Source organism: Vicugna pacos, chromosome X (genome assembly GCF_048564905.1).
Source record: "Vicugna pacos chromosome X, VicPac4, whole genome shotgun sequence".
NCBI classification, from domain to species: Eukaryota; Metazoa; Chordata; class Mammalia; order Artiodactyla; family Camelidae; genus Vicugna; species Vicugna pacos.
The window spans coordinates 66,609,524-66,631,428 of NC_133023.1; the positions used below are offsets into that span (position 1 = coordinate 66,609,524).

General features: G+C 35.7%; 1 protein-coding gene across 2 annotated transcripts in view; it reads left to right on the forward strand.

Moving 5' to 3' along the window:
- KLHL4 (kelch like family member 4) overlaps window positions 1-17,971 on the forward strand; it is an 83,533-nt gene extending 65,562 nt beyond the window's left edge. The window contains exons 7-11 of one of the 2 annotated variants that reach the window (XM_006219462.4): window positions 3,527-3,751; window positions 5,661-5,823; window positions 7,827-8,039; window positions 12,461-12,632; window positions 14,116-15,560. In XM_006219462.4, coding sequence (XP_006219524.1) covers window positions 3,527-3,751; window positions 5,661-5,823; window positions 7,827-8,039; window positions 12,461-12,632; window positions 14,116-14,175 — 833 coding nt within the window. In that variant the 3' untranslated portion in view covers window positions 14,176-15,560. Of the gene's footprint in view, window positions 1-3,526; window positions 3,752-5,660; window positions 5,824-7,826; window positions 8,040-12,460; window positions 12,633-14,115; window positions 15,561-17,905 lie in introns of those variants that run through there. The other variant, XM_072955842.1, reaches the window with a different exon arrangement.
- Window positions 17,972-21,905: the final 3,934 nt, after the last annotated feature.

Genomic DNA, 21,905 nt, shown 5'->3' on the forward strand with positions numbered 1-21,905 from the left:
GTGAGCACTTAGGAACAAAAAAGGAAAGGAAAAAAACTGAATAAATCAGTATTACATTTAAAAACATACCAGTTTAAATTCTTACACAAAACTATTAAAAATTTCTATATACATGCCTTTTCTTTCAGTGTGTTGTTTCATTTATCTCTTTTTAAAGATGCTTTCTGAACTTTCACCTTTTGATGTTTAGGAAATACAGTACTTCCTCAGTCTTTAATTTCCTTTCTGACTCATACAATTAACTTGGAATTAGTTGCTAAATATAGATAGCACATAAGTGGCTGAGGTTAAATTATAACTCTCACTGTGTTTATTAAAAGACTCACAGAAAGTTGTAAGCATGATCACAGAGTCAAAATTTTCAAATGGTCAAATGGTAAACTTTGGGCTTTTGTGCATACAAGATATTCAGTAACTTTTCATTTATTAAAAACAATGAATTCTGACAGACAGTATGGCAGGCGACAAATGAAAGGCTAATATAGTGGGGGTTTTTTTAGATCGTTTTAAAAATAGATGGAGGAAATCACTAAATCAGATATATTCACAACTGCAGGAACTACTGTGTTCCCAACAATACTACAAAGTTTGGTTGGTTTTGTTCCCTCTTGAATAGATCATAAATGAAGGTTGAATAGAAGCTTTGAAATGAAATAAACAATATTTGCAATGTTTTAAAGCAGAAGGCTGATTTACACAGAAAACTTATAAAGTGAATCCTAAGGAGAGAGATTAGTAAAAACAAAAATCTCATTTAAGGTTTCCCATCAAATATAGTTTCCAGTACACTTGATCTTAGCCAAAAGGCTAAGAAGCAATAATAATAAGCCAACTAAAGGATTTACGTCTTGATTAGTTGGAGCAATTGTGGAGGTAGGCAAATGGACTAAAGAAATCTTCAGAATTCAAAATATAGAACTACCAGTCATATATGTTCATAATGCAAATAAGATATGTGGGGTAAGTTTATCATATTTTATATTTTATCTAGTGCCTAGGAAAATTAACTTACATTAAGCAGACTTCTACATCTTTTTCAATGTAAATCTTCTATATTACAGCTAATTAATGTAACTTTGTACGATTTCCTAATTACCTCACCATTAACTCGTCCATAATCTCAATAATTAGTGCAGCCTAGCCTTCATTTCCTAATCTAAATTGGCTCTTGAGGTAAATTCCAGTAATGAAAAGAGTTTAAAATAAAAAGTTAAAATAAGAAGTAGTAGGTAGGAAGACAGATTTGGGAAGATTGGAGTGAGGAAGTAGAAAGATGAAAACAGAGAAAACTGACTGCTTGACAGAGTGAAAGTAGGTGTGAATTTGTTTGTGGATATTCCAGTTTTAACACGACTATCCAGAGACATTTATTGTATAAAAGATGCTGTGCTAGGTGGTATTATTTGACCTCTCAGCAATAAATGTGGTCAACAGAGCAATTGCTGTTCTGTAGGTCAGCATTCAGCCAAATCTACATTATTAGTGAAAGATGCAGGGATTAAAGAGAAGGAACAAATGAGTGCCTGTGTATTCACAAGTTTTTTTTTGTAAAAACTCTTGAGACATAAATACTTACAGTGCACTAGTTACCAGAAAAGATTTAAAATTAGAGAAAAGATACAAACCCTGTTTCCACCAATACAATATAAATAGAAAAACTTTGAGAAGCAGCCATAGATATAATATACACTATGCTTAAATTTTGACTTGATATGTCCCCAGACTCTAGCCTTATAATTGGCCAGTGAATAGGCTTCAGATGTTAACTATATTTTCATCATACCTAATGGATTATATTTTCTCCAGAAATCTCACAGTGTAAGAACAATTGAAAAGTGTTTTTGCTTATTCCTATAGTTGGCTTTGTGCAACTGGGTTGAAATTCCCTAAACCTGTCACAAGCTATCTTAGGTACACTCTATGTGTGAATAATATTTCTTTCATTTCCCACTTTGGTTATTAGTCAGAAACTTTCTTGTGCAGAATCAACTTTTATTAAAAAAAATAGCAGCTAATGTCAATGATTGGTAAAAAGCATTGCCTAGAGAGATAATAATTTATTATGAAGTAGTAACAATTTACTTTGGCAGTAGTGACAGTTTACTATGATAGTAAATTTGATATTTCAGTAATTGAGTAGAAAATGAACTTTCATTCATACATAAAGAAGGTAATAGCTCAGAATTATGTTCTTAATTATAATAAATAAATAAATATAAATAATAAATAATTATATTCTTGTTTTTTTTACATTTTTTATTGATTCATAATCATTTTACAGTGTTGTGTCAAATTCCAGTGTTCAGCACAATTTTTCAGTCATTCATGGACATATACACACTCATTGTCACATTTTTTTCTCTGTGATTTATCATAACATTTTGTGTATATTTCCCTGTGCTATACAGTGTAATCTTGTTTATCTATTCTACAATTTTGAAATCCCAGTCTATCCCTTCCCACCCTCTACCCCCCTCGTAACAATATTGTTAAAATGGTCACACTGCCCAAGGCAATCTACAGATTTAATGCAATCCCTATCCAATTACCCAGGACATATTTCACAGAACTAGAACAAATCATAATCAAATTTATATGGAACCATCAAAGACCTAGAATTGCTAAAGCATTACTGAAGAGAAAGAAAGAGGCTGGAGGAATAACTCTCCCAGACTTCAGACAATACTATAGAGCTACAGTCATCAAGACAGCATGGTATTGGTACCAAAACAGACATATAGACCAATGAAACAGAACAGAGAGCCCAGAAATGAACCCACAAACTTTTGGTCAACTCATCTTCGACAAAGGAGGCAAGAATATACAATGGAATAAAGACAGTCTCTTCAGCAAATGGTGTTGGGAAAACTGGACAGCAGCATGTAAAACAATGAAGCTAGAACACACCCTTACACCATATACAAAAATCAACTCAAAATGGATTAAAGACTTAAACATAAGACAAGATACAATAAACCTCCTAGAGGAAAACATAGGCAAAACATTATCTGACATACATTTCAAAAATTTTCTCCTAGAAGAAATAAAAGCAAGAATAAATAATTATATTCTTAATAATAATCCTTTGTGTTACCATCATGGGACATTATATGAATAAACACCAAAGGACCATTTAAAAGGAGTTTTCATTTCTGTTCCTTTAGCCATTTGTATTTTAAATCAACACACACGCAGGTAATTTTTGGTTGTAAAATACGGTGTTTGACACCTGTGTTAGTACTGCCAGTAGCGTATTATAGCCAAATAAGCCGTTATAAGCAGATATGTCATGTATGTTAAATGAACTATTTTATTCTGATTCTTCCATTTGGATTCGAGGGTGGTGAAATATTACCCTTCCCTTGCCTCCCAGGTTGGAGAATCATCTGGGCTATTTACTTTAACTTGAGCTGCAATCACTGAGTCTATGCTATAAATTACAGGTAAATAAATATTATGTGAATGATGCCAATTAAGAAATTTTTACACAAGCAGTTTTAACCATTGTTCAACATCTCTTTAACAGGTACCACTACAATCGAAAAATATGATCTAAGGACCAATAGCTGGCTACATATAGGCACCATGAGTGGCCGCAGGCTTCAGTTTGGAGTCGCAGTTATTGATAATAAACTGTACGTTGTGGGAGGAAGAGATGGTTTAAAAACTTTGAATACTGTGGAATGCTTTAATCCAGTTGGCAAAATCTGGACGGTGATGCCTCCCATGTCAACACATAGACACGGCTTAGGTAAGGGCTTAATGTTACATAGTTTCTGAAGAATGTACAGTTAGCAGAGCATTCTAAAAATTAAATTCAGCTGCACGTCATTGGGATTTAGTCAAACCCTTAGTCAAAATGTCTCCAGAATGCTTAAGCAAATGGTAAAAGCCTATGAAAGTTAGTTCTTGTTTCAGATGTCATACATGTTGTAATCCTGCCTCACTTCCATTGGTATTTTAAAGGGGTCCCATTTCAGGAAGGATTAAAACTTTTAGAAGGAATACGTGATTGAGGAACATAAAACTACAACAGGGTGTTTCCTTCTCAGCTCAATTTAGAGAAAAGAACACTTGATGATGGAGAGACATTGTGTTTCTAGTTTCCAATGTCCCTTCCCATAAGAGGCAAATCTATATTTAGGCAAAAGCCTTAGGATGCAGTCCAAGGCAGGGATATTTAGAAAAACTTTGGTTGAGGGCAGCTCTGAGTTATACTTAAGGCAGAGGTTCCTAAGAAGTTTAAGAAGGAATGGATACTTCTGGTACAGTGGGAAACTTTGATTCTTCTGAATATTTGTCAGGGTACATGTTTCTTTATGCTAGACTCTGTATGTTTCAATATCATAGAGTTTGTTTTTTTAAGAACTGACTTTTACACAGCTAAAATGTAAGACTAGTATTGTTTGCCCAAAATATCTTATAAATTGCCCATGTCAAATGATATACTATATCATTATTCATCTCAGTTCTGTCAGTGTGATTCCTAGATGTTGCTTAGAAAACATATCTTACAGAGAAATCAGGGCAAGTTTTTAAAAATCTAATTAATATTACTAAAGAGATAAAAGAGGTGATGAGACTATACCACTGAGATGCGGACTGAAATGGAAAAGACGGTCATGGGGGTGAGGGGTGCCTATTAACGTGAATTCCCAGAGCAGATGAGAAACAGTTGAAAAGAGGCTATTCATGGTATCTAATAGGACAAATTTCTAACTAAACCTCAAAAATCCCTGTCTATTTAGTTATCTTATGGGAGTCTTTTTTATCCCTATAATAAAAATCAGGAATTATTATCACACAGTTAGTCTATAATTATAAGATTTATCTAAGGTTCAGTATCATCTCTCATTTATCCCTTACATTCAAAAACTGCCATTGAGATTATGCCAGAAGAAAATCAGTTTCCCTCTATTATGAATGCTGAGGAATGGTGTGTTCCACTGCCTCCTTTGACTTCAGTATTACAACAATGATACCCTTCCATCATAAAGTAACTATGCCTGAACATTTCCTAGGGCTAAAAGACCATGTTAAGTTTCCTATCAAGATCAGTACATTATTCATGTATGCAAAAAACCATTTAAGAAAGAAAATCAAAATTTTAAGAAGTCAGTTCCTTGCAACATGAAACAATATTGCAAAAGACCTGTATGCTGAAAACTGTAAGACACTGATGAAGTAAATTGAAGACTACATAAACAAATGGAAAGATATACCATGTTCTTGGACTAGAAGAATCAATATTGTTAAAATGCCCATGCTTCCCAAGGCAATTTACAGATTCAGTGCAGTCCCTATTAAGTTACCAACGACATTCTTCACAGAGCTGGAACAAAAAATGTTAAAATTTGTATGGAAACACAAAAGACCTCGAATAGCCAAAACAATCTTGAAAAAGAAGAATGGGGATGGGGGCATCACGGTCCCTGGCTTCAGACTATACTACAAAGCTACAGTAATCAAAACAGTATGGTACTGTCACAAAAACAGACACATAGATCAATTGAACAGGATAGAAAGTCCAGAAATAAACCCATGCGTGTATGGTCAATTAATTTATAACAAAAGAGGCAAGAATATACAATGGAGAAACAACATTCATTATGTGTGGCATACCTACCTAGGGGAGCCCTTATGCTATTTTTATCCTTTAGGTGTAGCCACACTTGAAGGACCAATGTATGCTGTTGGTGGTCATGATGGATGGAGTTATCTAAATACTGTAGAAAGATGGGATCCTGAGGGACGTCAGTGGAATTATGTGGCCAGTATGTCAACTCCTAGAAGCACAGTTGGTGTTGTTGCATTAAACAACAAGTGAGTAAATCCAAACGTGTATGTTTTTTGATCCCATTTTATGTGGTACAGCCCTTCAGTGATGTGATCCATCAATCAAGAAGCATTCCCAGGGGCCAGGACATCCTAGTTATCAATAGTAAAAGGCCTTCATTGGAACTGTCCCTTCATTGTGATGGAAAACACTTGTCTAAAAGGAACATTTAATTATTCTGTGGTCCCTTGCTACTCCAGTGTAGTCCTGGGACCAGCAGTATCAGCATTACCTGAGATCTATTTAGAAATGTTGAATCCTAGCCCCACCCTAGACTGCCTGAATCAGAACAGGCATTTTAACAAGATCCTCAAGTGATTTGTATGCACGTTAAATTGGAGAAGCACTTTTTGTAGGCAAACCAGTTACAATTTCACCCTCCAATTTTACCTTCTTTTTCTTATATTATGACTTATTCCTCACTTAACAAAACTTGGTCTGTCTTTGTAATAGGGCAAGTCTTTGTGTTCTTTACCACTCACTCTCCTGAGTGTTCTAGAATTACAACTAGTCCCATCTTTCTGAATCTTTCCCTCCTTCTGAGCATTTGCCTATGAGAGAAGCTAATATATTGAAACCTGGTGATGTTAGAGGTTTCTACGAGTTTGAATTGTTCTTCTTTTAGGTAATTATGTGCTTTCTGACAAGGGACCTTTGGAATCAATGACCAGCATATAAGAGGGACTTGACTGATGAAATTTCAGACACCAGGATGAATCAGTGGCAGGAGACAGCCTTGTGTGTCTGTACTGACTATGCACAAAGCCTATGTCTCATCATATAATCAATTGGGCTTAGTAGAAATTTCATCAGAGATGCTTTTTAGCCCCTTGTGTCTTAGAGCTTAAAATACTCATAAATCTGATTATATCTGGCCTATCCTGAATGATATTAGGTGACTCAGTAATTTCCTACCTACTGCAGAACAGACTGAAATCACTGAATTTGGCTAATTCAGGTGTTTTTTTTAATTTACTTATTTAATTGAAGTATAGTTGATTAACAATGTTGTGTTAGGTTCTGATGTACAGCATAGTGATTCATATGTAAATCTAGATTTGTAGATATCTATCTATCTATATATTCCTTTTCATACTGAGTGAAATAAGCCAGAAAGAGAAAGATAAATACCATATGATATCACTTATATGTGGAATCTTAAAAAATGACACAAGTGAACTTATTTACAAAATAGAAACAGACTCACAGATATGAAAAACAAACTTAAGGTTACCAGGGAAGAAAGTGGGTAGGGATAAATTGGAAGTTCAGGATTGACTAATTTAGTTTTGTTTTGCTGACTTGCTATTGTTCACAACTGAGCATGAAGGGCTGTCAGAGACATATGGTTTAATAAATGTTTATCTTCTTTATTGATGCAGGATTAAATTTAAGTTGGATTAAAAATACTGCTCATCAAAAGAATTGGCATTTTAAAGTTTACAGGAGAAATGTCATAGCCAATATATTTTCCCAGGGAAAAAAAATCTGGTTTCTAGGTTTTACCTTATTCCCTTAGTTGTTTATTAAATTAATGTCTTCTTAGTTACAAATATTTTTTATGCTAAATAAAGTAGTTCATATAAACAACAGGGATCCTAATGCTAGGCAGTTGAACCTAGCTAAAATTGTATGATTGCTGGACTTGGTTTTGGGAAATATTCTACCTTTTTAAAATTTGCCAGCTTGATTGAGGTATAATTGATAAATACTAACAACACTTTTGATATCTGCCTCCTTTCTCTGTACTTCATTTCCCATGGTATCTTTTAATCTATTATGTCAAAATAATTTTCACAAAAATGATGAAGCGGGGAGGTTTGGGGTAGGGTAGATCTTAAAAAGTGCTTTCAGGTAGATACTCACTCACAAATTCAGGCCATCCACTGCAAAGTACTATGGGCGTAGAATATGTAGTTTGGAACTTGTGCAAGGTTTCACTTTCATTCTGTACACAAATATACACATACTTCTTTTTTTTTTTTTTGAGGCTATATGCTATTGGTGGACGTGATGGAAGTTCCTGCCTCAAATCAATGGAATACTTTGACCCACACACTAACAAGTGGAGTCTGTGTGCTCCAATGTCCAAAAGACGTGGAGGTGTGGGAGTTGCAACGTACAATGGATTCTTATATGTTGTTGGGGGTCATGATGCCCCTGCTTCTAACCATTGCTCCAGGCTTTCTGACTGCGTGGAACGGTAAAATATTTCCATTTACTTATATATGTGTTTATTTCGTGGGTTTTTTTTTCAGAAATGAGGATTTTTAGATTACCAGAAAGTAGTCTTCCAAATAAGCATTAATCTTTTCAGAGGACTAATCCTTTGTAAAATCATACACTTACTCCTAGGCTCAAAATATTTTTAAGAAATCCTCCTTATGCTTTTCAGATTCATCGTAAGAAATGTATAAAAAGAATATGTTGTTTTACTGCTTGATAGTCACCCTATAAAATGAGACAAAAGAGATGTAAGAAATAATAAACTTTATTCCAAGCTGTATCACTCAACCTATTCACCAGCTCAAATCAAAACTTTACTGTTTGGAAAACCAAATCAATCCTCAAAGGATGAGGGTTTACTACCACCCAAAGAGAGATATTAATAATGTTCTGAACAATGACTCTATTACATTAAGTATTTAATTTCCCAAAGGTAACTTCTTTGAATGGGAGACATTCATTTGGATGAACCAAGTGCAATATGTTTTTAAAATAAGTCAATCATATAACTATAGTTTTATACCATTCACATTCCCTTTCAAGATAGAATATATATATATATATGCAAACATACTAGTTGAATAATATTAACCTAAATCCAATTGTCAAATTTACAATCAGTAGGATTATGAGAATTTATAAGACAGAGATCAATATGGGATGGTGTCCTCAAGGGAAATTCATGAAGTAGGTAGAATTTGTACTTTGTAAGCATACAAAAGAATGAAGGGAACTTCACTTCTACAAAAAAGCACAACCAAAATCAGGGAAGTAAAAGAGAAAGCTTTATGGATATGAGCAGAGACTTTAGGTTGAAATATAATTTGGAAGAGCAATTCAGAACACAATTTAAGTACCAGACTGTTTGACAGCCCAAAATGTCAAGGTGCAAACCTTTGGATTTTATCTTGTAGGCAAAAGGATAATTAAATTGGGGGAAGTGGAATGCCACAAAGAAAGTAATTTGGGGGAAACTGATACAACAGTAATATATGGGATAGAATGTAGGCAGAAGAGACTAAAGGAAGGAATATGAATATTGTTATTTTTCTTCTGAGAAGCAGAACTGATAATGCTAATATTGTGTTTCTTACAGGGAATACTTGATATATGGTAGGTTTTTTTTTTAAGTTAATCTTAAGTGACCAGCTCCATGCTACTCAGTGTATATCTGGAATGCTTCGCCTGAAGATGGTTCTTAAGAGAGGCAAACAAATTTTAACATTATGCAAAATATAAAGTCAATTACTGCCTCAAATGTAAAATATATTATAGCCAAATATAAGTGACACTGAGATTATCTATACTAGTTCTCCTCATAGTTAGTAAAGTAATAGTTGATCTCCTCTTCATTATGCTAGATTATTTTTTAGTGTGGCAAAATACACATAACATAAAATTGATCATTTAACCATTTTTAAGTGCACAGTTCAGTGGCATTAAGTACATTCACATTGTTGTGAAAGCATCACCATAATCTGTCTCCAAAACTCTTTTCATCTCCTCAAACTGAAACTCCATATCATTAAACAATAAATCCCCATTCGTCCCTCACCTCAGTCACCGGCAGCCACCATTTTACATTCTGTTTCTATGAATTCCACAATTCTAGATGCCTGCGGAGTGCTCACCATGAAATTAGCCTTACAATGGTTTGAAGTGCCTCTATCAGTTTAAATAGGCATTTACACACACAACTAGGAAAATATAAACTCAGTTCTTATTTTTGATACAGAAAAGTTCATAATGCAGACTACAAAATTAAATATTTGCAAAAGTAGCCTAATATTGAAATGCTTAACCTTATTTACTGATATAATTACATTTCCAGATATACTGTTTTTTAATCTGGTTTTTAATTTAAAAAAATTTAAATGGGGAAAAAAGTACTTTGCACATATCAAAAATGTATAGTATACTATTTAGAAGCACCGGATTTGGAGTCAGATAGATCTGAGTTCAAATCCCAGGTCTATCATTTACAAGTTATTTGACCTTGACGCAGTTACTTTACATCTCTAACCATCAATTTCCTCATGTGAAAAATGGAAATAATTATAGTATCAACTTCACAGGGTACAATATAATAAATGTTAATGCACTTAGCACATTGCCTGGCACAGATTAAGTACTCAGTGGAAATCAGTTGCTGGTATTATGTTTGTATTATTGTTGTAATCAGTATTATTGTTATTACTGTCATTATCCCCTTATTGGCATTTTCCTTGAAAAGATCTTGAGAAAATGATGCTAAAGTATAATTTTCAAACAATTATGACTTTTATACAAATATAAGATTAACATGTGTCAGATTTTATATGATTCATTAATTAATGAGATAACCCATATGATGTTAAAACTGCGTCAAAGAATCTTTGAAGAAAAGACATAAAGACAATTAGGAACGCTGAAAAAAATTAATAGATGCAAAGGTAGTTAATATCCTATAAGGAATAAAATGTAATATTTGGGAGCCCTCATTTGGGGTTGGAAATTAATCTGTCTCTCTTAGGCAAATTTTTTTACTGTTATGTATAAGAATCACAGTTTTCTACAACTTAATTCTACACCAAGAGTTGTAAAATAGCCTTGTCAGTAGATAGTCAGTCAAAGACGCACCCTCCATGGAATCAGATAATCCTCATTTCCATGTCTTAGACAATAGACCTGACACTATTTTCTACTAAAACAATGTTGGCCTATCCAGTATCTTAGTCATCTCATCCCATTATTTAAGATAATCATTTAAATTGAAGGCTCTGAAGCCACCACATAAGCTTATGTTGACTGGGTCAGGAATTACTATTTCTATAATTTTGATGAGAAAATTAAGGCAAAGAAGTCAAGCAAATTCTCTGTAATTACTCTTAAGTAGAGGAATAAGGCCATGACTAATTTTCTTTACTTCAAGCTCCATTTTATTCCCACTAGAATATAAATACTTACATCCAAAGTAAAGAGCGATAGAAAAGTAAAAGAGAAACAAAAGGAAACGGGATGCTATTTTAAGTTGAAAGTGAAGTAGTGGCTAACTTTTTCTTCAATAGCTGCTTCTGTGTGTCTTTACAGACAGTAACCATAGTGCCAATTTTTTTTCTTCAAAAGATTCAACATTCCCCAAACATCTCTTGTTAATCAAGCAGTATCCAGACAATATTAATATTAGCCAGATTTTTAAGTATTAATTATCATGCACGTGCAGAAAGATCTTGGGTTTTGGATGCAAATCTGTAAGGGAATCCTTCTGTGAGCCCTGGTTCACCATTCATATACGTGTGTACTCTGTTACCTGAGTGCAGCATCAGTTAACAATAGCAATTGTGTTGACGATTCAGCTCAGCTAAAGCATGCAGCTGTGTATTTTCTGGTTCTGGGTTTATTAGAATTTAAGGTGATATGCTACATAACACTCAATATGGATATTGAGGGTATCTTAATTATTGCTGATTTCAGATATTATTAAAAATATTACTGGATATGAGATCAAGTTGAAATAGAAGCTGGGATCAGGTAATTTAGAATATGATTAAAGAGATAAAAACAGAAGTAAGACGAGTAATAGAAATATAAGGAAATTAGTAGACAGCCATAAAATAAGTGGTTTTCATTGGGATTTATAAATAGGCCAATATAAAATCAGAGACATTTCCACGGATAATTCTAAGAGTTTTCTTTTATTGTTCACTTCTTTTAGATTTTAGTATTATGTATTTTTAAATGGGCTTCAAATTTTAGGAAAGAATTCCTGGAGAAGATTTTAATTAATATTAGCTACTGAATTCTTTTTCATTTTGCTTACAGAAAAGATTTGGTGATAAGGAATTAACTTCAAATTAAAACGGAAAAAAATTACCAGGCTCCTGAGAAGACAAGTAGGAACTCTCAAATGAGAAAAAGAATAAAACTGTAGTCATCATAACCACAAATAGTATTAAAACCGGGGTACTACATCCCATTAGAACAAAAAGGCAATTATATTCAGATTTACTTAAAATGTGAGCTGTCATATAAGCAAGATCAGGCAGCTGATGTATAACTTTGATAAACAAAGAATAAAAGAAAAACAAAAGCCATCCAACCAGCACATTAAATGAGAGGGGGCATTTTTCACAAAATGTTAAGATGCCAATATATGAAATTTCCTCATAATCTGAGTACTGATCAAAGAAATGCATGGTATTTTTGAAAGGAAGTACATTTTCCCTGTGCTTTGAGTGACCTCTGGTGGCTGAAGAGAATTCTGTTATGCAGTTATCCTTAACATTTATAAGTCAGACTACATTTGCTATGTGTAAGGTGTCTTTAATGTGTTAGATAAGTGTACATTATTAATGTTTATTATTTTAAATGTTAATACCATTGGAATTCCCTCTGAATTGTCTTCCTAAACCTCTTCAGGTATGATCCAAAAATTGATTCATGGTCAACGGTGGCACCTCTGAGTGTTCCTCGAGATGCTGTTGCTGTATGTCCGCTCGGAGACAAACTCTATGTGGTTGGAGGATATGATGGACATACTTATTTGAACACTGTTGAGTCATATGATGCACAGAAAGATGAATGGAAAGAGGTAATCTCAGTTAAAGTATTCAAATTGGTATTTTTCAAGATAAGTATCCCGATTGACGTATTTTAAGTTTTAGTTAAAAAATTAAAATATATGTTTGGAATTAATCCCATTCTTTTCCTCTCCAGGGACTAACCAAATCCTTTTAGTGAACTTTATAGCATGTGCTTTATTTATGCTCTAGAGAATTTTCATTGATTGAGCATTAGCAGGATCTATCAGTGCTTATATAAAAAGGGGGACAGGACAGTCTCTTAACTTCATGGGCTCATTCCTTTTACAGAAGAGTTCATCAGATTCAATAATCCAAGAGCTTTATTCTCTGGCCAACTTTCTATAATGTCCTTATCCACAAATGTCTGCCCCTTCTTGTTAGCTGGTGCCCAGGAGGAAAATCAGTCAGGCTCCTCCTTACAGATATTCTACAGAGTGCAACACTCCTAACTACAGATCAGTCATTCAAGGGATTTAATGCACAGGAAGGGACTGGAATTAGACCCTTCTAAGAGTGCTGGGCATCTAACAGAAGAAATTCTGTGGAGGGTACAAGAAGGGGCACTGAACGGACACCTTGAGGATGCTAAAGGCAAATTTGATGCTTCTGATGGTTTTTGCAGTGATAGCTCTAGAGTTATTCCAAAATATCTAATGGTGTTTTGTTAATTAAATGATGGATTAATAAAATATGAAGTATGATTAACTTCACTATTTCCATAAACAGGTGAACCTTGTATTTGGTATCTAACGTCACTTTTCCTTATACGAACTTTATGCTCTTCTGATGCTACATAGTAAGCTGGTTACTATTCTAAATAAGTATCTGTTAATATAATGACACCTGATAATGGGTTTCTATCTCTTTCCTCCGACAATATGATTCATCAAGACCCTTGAGAAACACTCAAATTCTTCCATGTAGGCAGCTCCTCAATTTACAATGGTTAGGACCAGCTAGAAATGGAAGAAAACAGTTAGCAAACAAGGCTGTAGGTCAAATACAGTAATCAAAATCTTTGTCTAACCTTGTGTAATTTACTTTTCTGAAAAATTCTAGACCAGTGTCTAAGAGACCTAGATTCTATCCAGGCTTTTCACTGTTTCATTGTGTGACCTTGGAAAGGGTGAAAGAGAATTAACAGATAATGGAATTATGACTACTATATGCCAAATTATTTTTATTCATTATCTTGCTTACGCCTAACAAAAACCTTGAATGATGAGTATTATTAGCTGTACTTTTTCAAGTGAGAAGATTACCAGAGAGGTGAAACTTACTTAGCCAAGATCAACTGCTCCTCAGGTCTCCATCATTTTAAAGACGTGTTCTTTCCATGCTGGATTGTTATCTGGGCTGTCTTTCCCCTTATCTTTATGCAAGGTGTAGGTTGGACCAGGATAGCTAAGGACTTTTGCAACTCCAGTATATTATGCCAAAGACAGAATTCATTCAAATAGCATTTCTTTCCTTGCTTTTGTTTCCTGTTAGGAAGTTCCTGTTAACATTGGAAGAGCTGGTGCATGTGTTGTGGTGGTCAAGCTACCATAAAGCTCTCTTTATCAGAGGGAAAGAAACTGGATAATTTCAAGAGCTGGAATAGGAAGAAGAAACCTGTTCTTTCCTTCCATTAGTAATCAAACATGAAAATTCTCGTGCCATTTTCATATGTAGTTATAAATGCTTTCACTTGTGAAGCCAAAGCAAGTTTTCAAACATTAATTACATGTAGGTGTTAAGTGTATATGTTGTTGTAGCTGATAATATAAATGGAAATTCACTAGTCTAGGTTTAGCCTCATTACTTTAAAATGTTAAAATGTTTAAGGGAAATTGATAGTGGCCAAAGTATAAAAGGTTATAAAAGCAATGCTCATTTTAAGTTAAGAGTCTGCTAAAAACATTTCCTATTTCAAAAAAATAGGTACTCTATCAACATAACTAATATAAAAGAGACCATTTAAGTTTAAACTGTAAGTTTTGATTTTCAGTAAGACATCATTCTCTAATTCAAACAATATCCCAAATAGCTAAATAATACCTCAGCTTTACCAAGAGGCAAGCTTTTATTGTGGTGAGGCTAAAAAGAAAACTCACTGACATAATTTGTTATGCTGATCACAGTATGTTAAAATTTTCACAGACTTACACTCTTTTACAGTACTACCTTCCAAAGCACACATATAGATTTGGTATTCCTTAACATGTTGTCTTGTTAGATTTGTTACCAGGATAATAATTATTATAATTTCATATACACAATCTATACAATAAAATGGTGAATATTTATCATATTGATACAAACTGTGACCTCAGCTTTAGAGTGTCAGGGCCTCATTTGTACAGAAAGTAATATTCTACTCAGACATTTCTGTGAACCCGTTAAACACCTTCCATTAAGTTAAACAGGTTTTCCAAAGCAAACCAATTTTTAAACTGCAGTAAAAATTGAGATGTTCTACAGTATTAATACATGGAAACACCAAAATGTTCAACATCCATAGTTAATTCTATAATTGTTTTTTATGTACCAATACATACTTTTCTGTTAACTTTGTAATCATCCAGTAGAGAACGTTAAGGATATATGAGCTACAAAACTTTTTAAATTAAAAAAACAACAAAAAAGGCTAGCTGGGTAGCATTTTACCTTTAAATTCTTACTTCCATTTATCCAATTATAAGAATATCTAAGATGAACTATTGAGAAAACTTCTTTATGAAAGTACCTTTTCAAGTAAATTACAATTTTAGAATTTCTGCAATATGTTCTTTTAAATGGGCTTTGTATTGTCGTATGTAAAGCCAACAGATAAAATCCAAAGAGATACTCATAAAATGTACTATTACCCTTTAAGTTTTAAAAAAGAGCAACATAAGTTGTACAAAGATATTTGTACTTTGACAAACCAAATTTAAATAAAATCTATTTCCTCTGGTTATAAAGAATGTGGCTTTTGATTATGTTAATCAATTGCAGCCTGAATTGACTTTTTGTTTATTATTTTCAATAGCTAAAATATTTAAATACAAAAAAATAAAATTCTCCTGCTTCATTTCTAATCCCTGCCATTGTCTTTAATTCTAAATAAAGGGCTACAGACATCTTCAGTTGTCAGTGTAGAGATGGAGATACAGAGATGCTGTAAAAACATAAAGACACACACACACAGAGTTCTGTTGGATCTTTAAATTCATACCTTATCCAAATCAATGCAGAAGCAGAGTTACTTAAACCTTTAGCCCCAGAGCTCAACTTAGCCTGTCAAGTTAAATCAGAGTGTGAGCCAGTGGGAAAAAGAAAGATCAAAGGACCGAACACAGCCCAGCTTACCAATGCTCCAGTCACAGGTAGATGGCACCAATAGGGAGATCGTGTCCAGAGTCACGCCTGGTCAGACAAGCAGAGAGAGAATACTACCTTCTTGATGGTCCAGCTGGCCTTGCTTCATTTTGATCAGGTACTGACTCGTAGGGGAGGTATGGATATGTTGCTCAGGGCTGCCGCTGCAGAGCTGCATTTGAGGGTCATCCTCTGCAAGCCACAAAAACTAGAAACAGGTGGGACTACATCAAACTAAAAAGTCTCTGTACAGTAAAAGAAACCATCAACAAAATGAAAAGACAACCTATGGAATGGGAGAAAATATTTGCAAACTATATATCTAATAAGGGGGTAAAATCCAGCATATATCAAGAACTTATATGACTCAGTAGCAAAAAACAAATAAGCCCATTTAAAAATGGGCAAAGAACCTGAATAGACATATTTCCAAAGGAAATACACTAAAGGCCAACAGGTACATAAAAAGATGCTCAACATTACTAGTCATTAGGGGAATGTAAATTAAAACCACCATGAGATGGAACCTCATGCCTATTAGGATGGCTATCATCAAAAAGACAAGAGAGAACAAATATTGGGGAAGATGTGGAGAAAAGGGAACCTTAGTGGAGTTGTAAACTGGTACAGCCACTAAAGAAAACCGTTTGGCAGTTCCTTAAAAAATTAAAAGCAGAATTGCCATATGATCCTGCAATACCACTTCTGGGACTATTTCCAAAGGAAATGAAAACAGTAATTTGAAAACATATCTGCACCCCCATGTTCATAGCAGTGTTATTTACAATAGCCAAGATGTGGAAACAAAGTAAGTGTCCATTGATGTATGAATGGATAAAGAGGCTTTGAGATATATAGATCTCAAAATGGAATAATTGGCCATAAAAATGAGGAAATCTTACCTTTTATAATAACATGGATGGATCTTGAGGGCATTATACTAAGTGCAATAAGTCAGAAAAAGACAAATGCTGTATAATCTCACATACATGGAATCTAAAAAGAGAGAAACCAGACTCAGAAAAAGAGCTCAGTAATGTAGTACTAAGGGTGGAGGGTTGGGGAAGGGAAAATTGGAGGAAGGTGGTCAAAAGGTACGATTTGTGCAGTGAACATAACTCAGTGGTAGAGCACATTCTTAGCATGCATGAGGCCCTGGGTTCAATCCCCATTACCTCTATTAAAAAACAAAAAAAACAAAAAAGGTATAATTTTCCAGTTATAAGACAAATTAGTAGTAAAGACATAATGTACAACATGATGATTACAGTTAACACTTTTTTATGTATATAGGAAAGTTGTTGAGAGACTAAATCTTCAGAGTTCTCATCATAAGAAGACATTTTTTTCTTCTTTCTTTTCTCTTTCTTATATCAATATAAAATGATGGATTTAGCAGAGCCTATTGCAATAATCATTTCACAATATATGTAATCAAGCCATCATGCTATATGCCTTAAACTTATACAGTGATGTATTTATTATTTCTCACTAAAAATGGAACAAAACTGTGTTTGCGCCACCATGGCCTAGCTGGGCTGCCAAAATCTGAGCAGATCTGAGCAGTCAGAATGGAGAGCTGCAGAGGCTCAGGGTACTAAAACATATACTGCACATGCCTCAGCCAAATCTAGTCCAGAAAAGGAATTACGGGTCAGGCCCCTGGCTACAATGGCATAGTGCTGATGACGATGTATCAAGCTGATTTAAACTAACAAGGATAATACAGGGAGTTATTAACTTACACATTTTTTTCAATAAGTGTCAGGGCTGACACATTTAGACATGACATACTTAGACTGGAAAGAAAATATTGGTTCTGGAGTTTTCTGTCATCACTGTGACCTTGCTGCCAGGGTCCCCCACCCTGAAGCCCTCGGCCTGTATTAGGATGACTCTCCAGACAACACCATCAGCTACTTTCCCTGTATTTCCACAGGGCGTGCAGGACCTTCTAAACACCTTCTATATCACACCAGAGCTGAAGGAGACTCTGGAACACTAAACTCAGTTCCCCTCTCTGCCTAACTATGCCAACCACCAACTCGACTCAGCAGCCCTGTTTTGATATGGAAGGAATGTCGAAGGGAAGTCTCCCATAGTCCCAAATGGGATGTAGAACAAAAATTCCTCTGATTTCAGATTCTTCTTTAAGCTCTGTAAGGGGACTCCTACCCCAAAATCTTATTCCAAGAAAAGAAAAAAGATCATAAAACAGGGACAAGTTTTCCAGTTACTTTTCCTCTTTGTAATGGACTTTTTAAATATCATGTCCCCCTTGCTAGAGATGCTGAGCCCCAACCTGAATAATGGAAGGAATATCCCCTCTCTGGTCTGTGGACAATACCACGTAAACTTCCTATTTCATCAACCTGCCTTTCCAGGTGTCAAAGGAAACTTAACAAAAATTGTTATAGTTGTTTTTTCCTCTTTTGACAATACTTGTTTTTCATGATTACTGCTTACTAGAGACTAGGAAAAATTCCTATTCTACATGCTAAAAGTTAATGTTGATAGCCTCTTTTTTTTTGCATTCCTGTTATAATCCTAATTCCCTCCCTTACACAGACACACAAACGCACATACATTCAGAGCAGACACAAACAATGGGGGAAATGGGCATAGTTAGCAAAATACGGGGAATCTCATACACAAGTAAATGTTGAAAGGTAAACATACATTAATAATCTTCAAAAATAGTATCCCTGTGTCACACACATTGATTAAGGATCTACTGTGCCTTAGGCCCTAGTGATATATACATAAGTTACTGCTAAGTTTATGAAATCTCTACCAAATGCAGATCTATATAATTTAGATTCTATTCCAAGTGATGGAGAATCAGAATTTGATGGCATCTCCTCTACAAAGGCCAGCTGAAGTATCCAAGCTCACATTGCATCTAAGGTCATGGAGACCCTCATATAAATAGCCCAATTCCATAAGCTGAATTCAGTGTCTATCTGAGTGGTTAAATAATCTTCTCTGGATCATAACTAATTAGACTTTGCCAGAATTGGAACACATAGAGGTTCTGGCCATTGGAGAACAACTAGTCTTATTTAACGATAAGCCTGAAAAGACAAAATCAGAAGCTCTTTGAGGAGAGTGATGATGTCAGCAAAATGGCGGCATAGGAATCTCTGCCTTTTCTATGTTCCTCTTCCTCCTCCTCCTCCCCCAATATCAATTTGAACAATTATTCATGCATGAAAATACCTTCACACGAGCAAATATTCTAGGTGAGGGAATCACAGCACCTGAATGAAGCACAGAAATAAGAAAGGATACACTGAGGAAGGTAAGAGATTCACACTACATCATTGCCCCTCCCCTAAGCCAAGGCAGGCCAGCATGGAGAGATACCTTCCCCACGAGAGGAGGGTAATATGAGGGCCCAACTTTACCAGAGACCCCAGAGAGGTCCTATCCCAGTACCAGGCCAACTCCCACAGCTCTAGATGGCTCCCTGCAGGCTCCTGCAAACCCAGGCCCCCTACTCATCCTGGTATTTGTTGGCACCAGTGGCCACAGGCACCTCCAGCAGCCCCAAATAGGGCATCCTTGGCACCAGGCTCCCAGCGGACTCCCATGAATACAGACCCCAGATCACCTCAGTGCCCGCGTACTGCCCCGGCCTCAGGCAGCTCGCACAGCCCCGGGCAGCTTCCATGACAGGACTCCTGGAGTGCTCCCAGGCACCAAGGCCCCTGCCTACCTCCTCACTTGTGAACTCCAACAGCCCCACATGGACCCCATGGCACCAGGCTACCTGAAGGCTCCCAGGAACCCAGGCCCCCATCTCAACCTGGTGCTTACCAGATTCCGTAGCCCCAGGGGACATCTTTGGCATAAAGTTCCTGGTGAGCTCCTGTTAACCTGGACCCAGGTTCACTCTGGCACCTGCCAACTCCAGCATCTCAAGCAGCTTCCATGACAGGGCTCTGGGTGGCTACCACAAATCCAGGCTTCCAGCTCACCCTAGCACCTGCCTATGCCAGTGGCCCCAGGCACCTCTCACATTTCTAGGTTGCTTCCATGGTAGGGTCCACTGGGCTCCCAGGAACCAAGGCCCCCTGTGTCACCCAGGATCTGACAGCTCTGGTGGCTCTAAGCTGTACCTGTGGCCCCTGGCGGCTCCTGTGAGTCCAGGCTCCCAGCTGACTCCCCTGGCACCAGTTTCCAGACAAGCTCCTATGAATGCAGACTCCCAGCTTACCCCAGCACCAGCCTGCTCCCATGGCACCAGATATCAATCGGGCTCCAGCAGTTTTCCCAGTACATACCAGCACTGACCGGCTCCTGCTGCCCTGGATGGCTCTTGTGGCCTCAGGTTCCCAACCAATGCCTGTGGCACAAGTTCCAAGGGGGATCCAGTAAGGCCTGGTGACAAGCTGATTATCCAGTCCTAGGCTTTCACAACCCACTCCAGCACCATGGCACCCAAGGACTCCAGCAAGGTGGAGGAAACACTCCCAGACTCATTGTATGAGACCAGCATTACCCTGATACTAAAGGCAGATAAAAACACCACAGGAAAAGAAAAGTATAGGCCAAAGTCTCTAATAAATATATATGCAAAAAAAAAATCAGTGCTCTATAATAGATAAAACAAACATAGAACCAAAGGGAGAAATACACAGTTCTTTGGCAATAATAATAAGAGACATCAATACCTCACTTTCAATAATGCATAGAACAACTAGACAAAAGATCAATAAGTATACAGAAGGCCTGAACAATATTATAGACCATTTGGACCTAACAGATTTATAAGGAATATTCCAACCAACAATAGTAGGATTCCTATTTTTCTCAAGTGCTCATGGAACATTCTCCAGGATAGACCAAATGTTAAGCCATTAAACAAGTAGTAATAAATTTAATAAAGTTTAACATCATACAAACCATCTTTTCCTAGCACAATGGAACGAAACAAGAAATCAATGACAGAATGAAAATTAGGAAATTCACAAATATATGGAAATTAAGCAATATACACTTAGACAATCAATGGGTCAAAGAAGAAACCACAAGGGAAACCAGAAAATACATACTGATTAATGAAAGTGAAAACACAACACACCCAAGCTTATGGGATAGAGAGAAAGTAGTGCTAAGAGAGAAATTTGTATCTGTAAACACTTACATTAAAAAAGAGAGAAAGATCTCAACTAAACAACCTAACTTTAGACACTTAGGAACTAGAAAAAAAAGAAAGAACAAACTAAACCCAAGGCCAGGAAAAATAAGGTAATAATACAGATTAGAGCAGAGATAAAATAGAGAACTGCAAAACAATAGAGAAAATAAAGAAAATTAAAAGTTGGTTCTTCAAAAATTTCAAAAAAATTAGCAAATCTTTTTACCAAAATGTAATTTTCCTAGGCAGTTCTCTGTTTTTCTTATTTCTCAAAGACATTCTGTATCTGTCTGTAACTCCCTTTCCTCTAAGGATTTAAGATTTGACAGTCCCAAAGTCAGAAAGAATTTCAAGCTATAACTGCTTTCCCACCTGCCACATATTTCACCTAAGCAAAGAAAGTCAAGTTGCTTTACTATCTTAGGAGAAGGGAAAGAGGGAAATAGAATGAGAAATACATAAGTTAATAACCCAAAATACTACCAAATGACACTAATATCTGTTCTCACTTGGGAACAATAGAACCTTTTCTGATTGCATCAGTGCATTTTTGTATGATTCATGTGGGCCTAGGCAAAATTAGTATAGAATATATAACTTAACTAAATTACATGAAAACCTATAATGCTCCACTGATACATAAAAAACAGCTTTTGTAGCTGGAAGTGGAAGGAAGTTTTTCACTTGGAGGACATGCGCTGGGCTGTAAGGAAGAGGGCAGATGGGTTAAAAAGGTAGTATTCCAAACTCGGCATTTTGGATGATTCCATCTTCTGAATGGTTGTGTTCCCCCAAA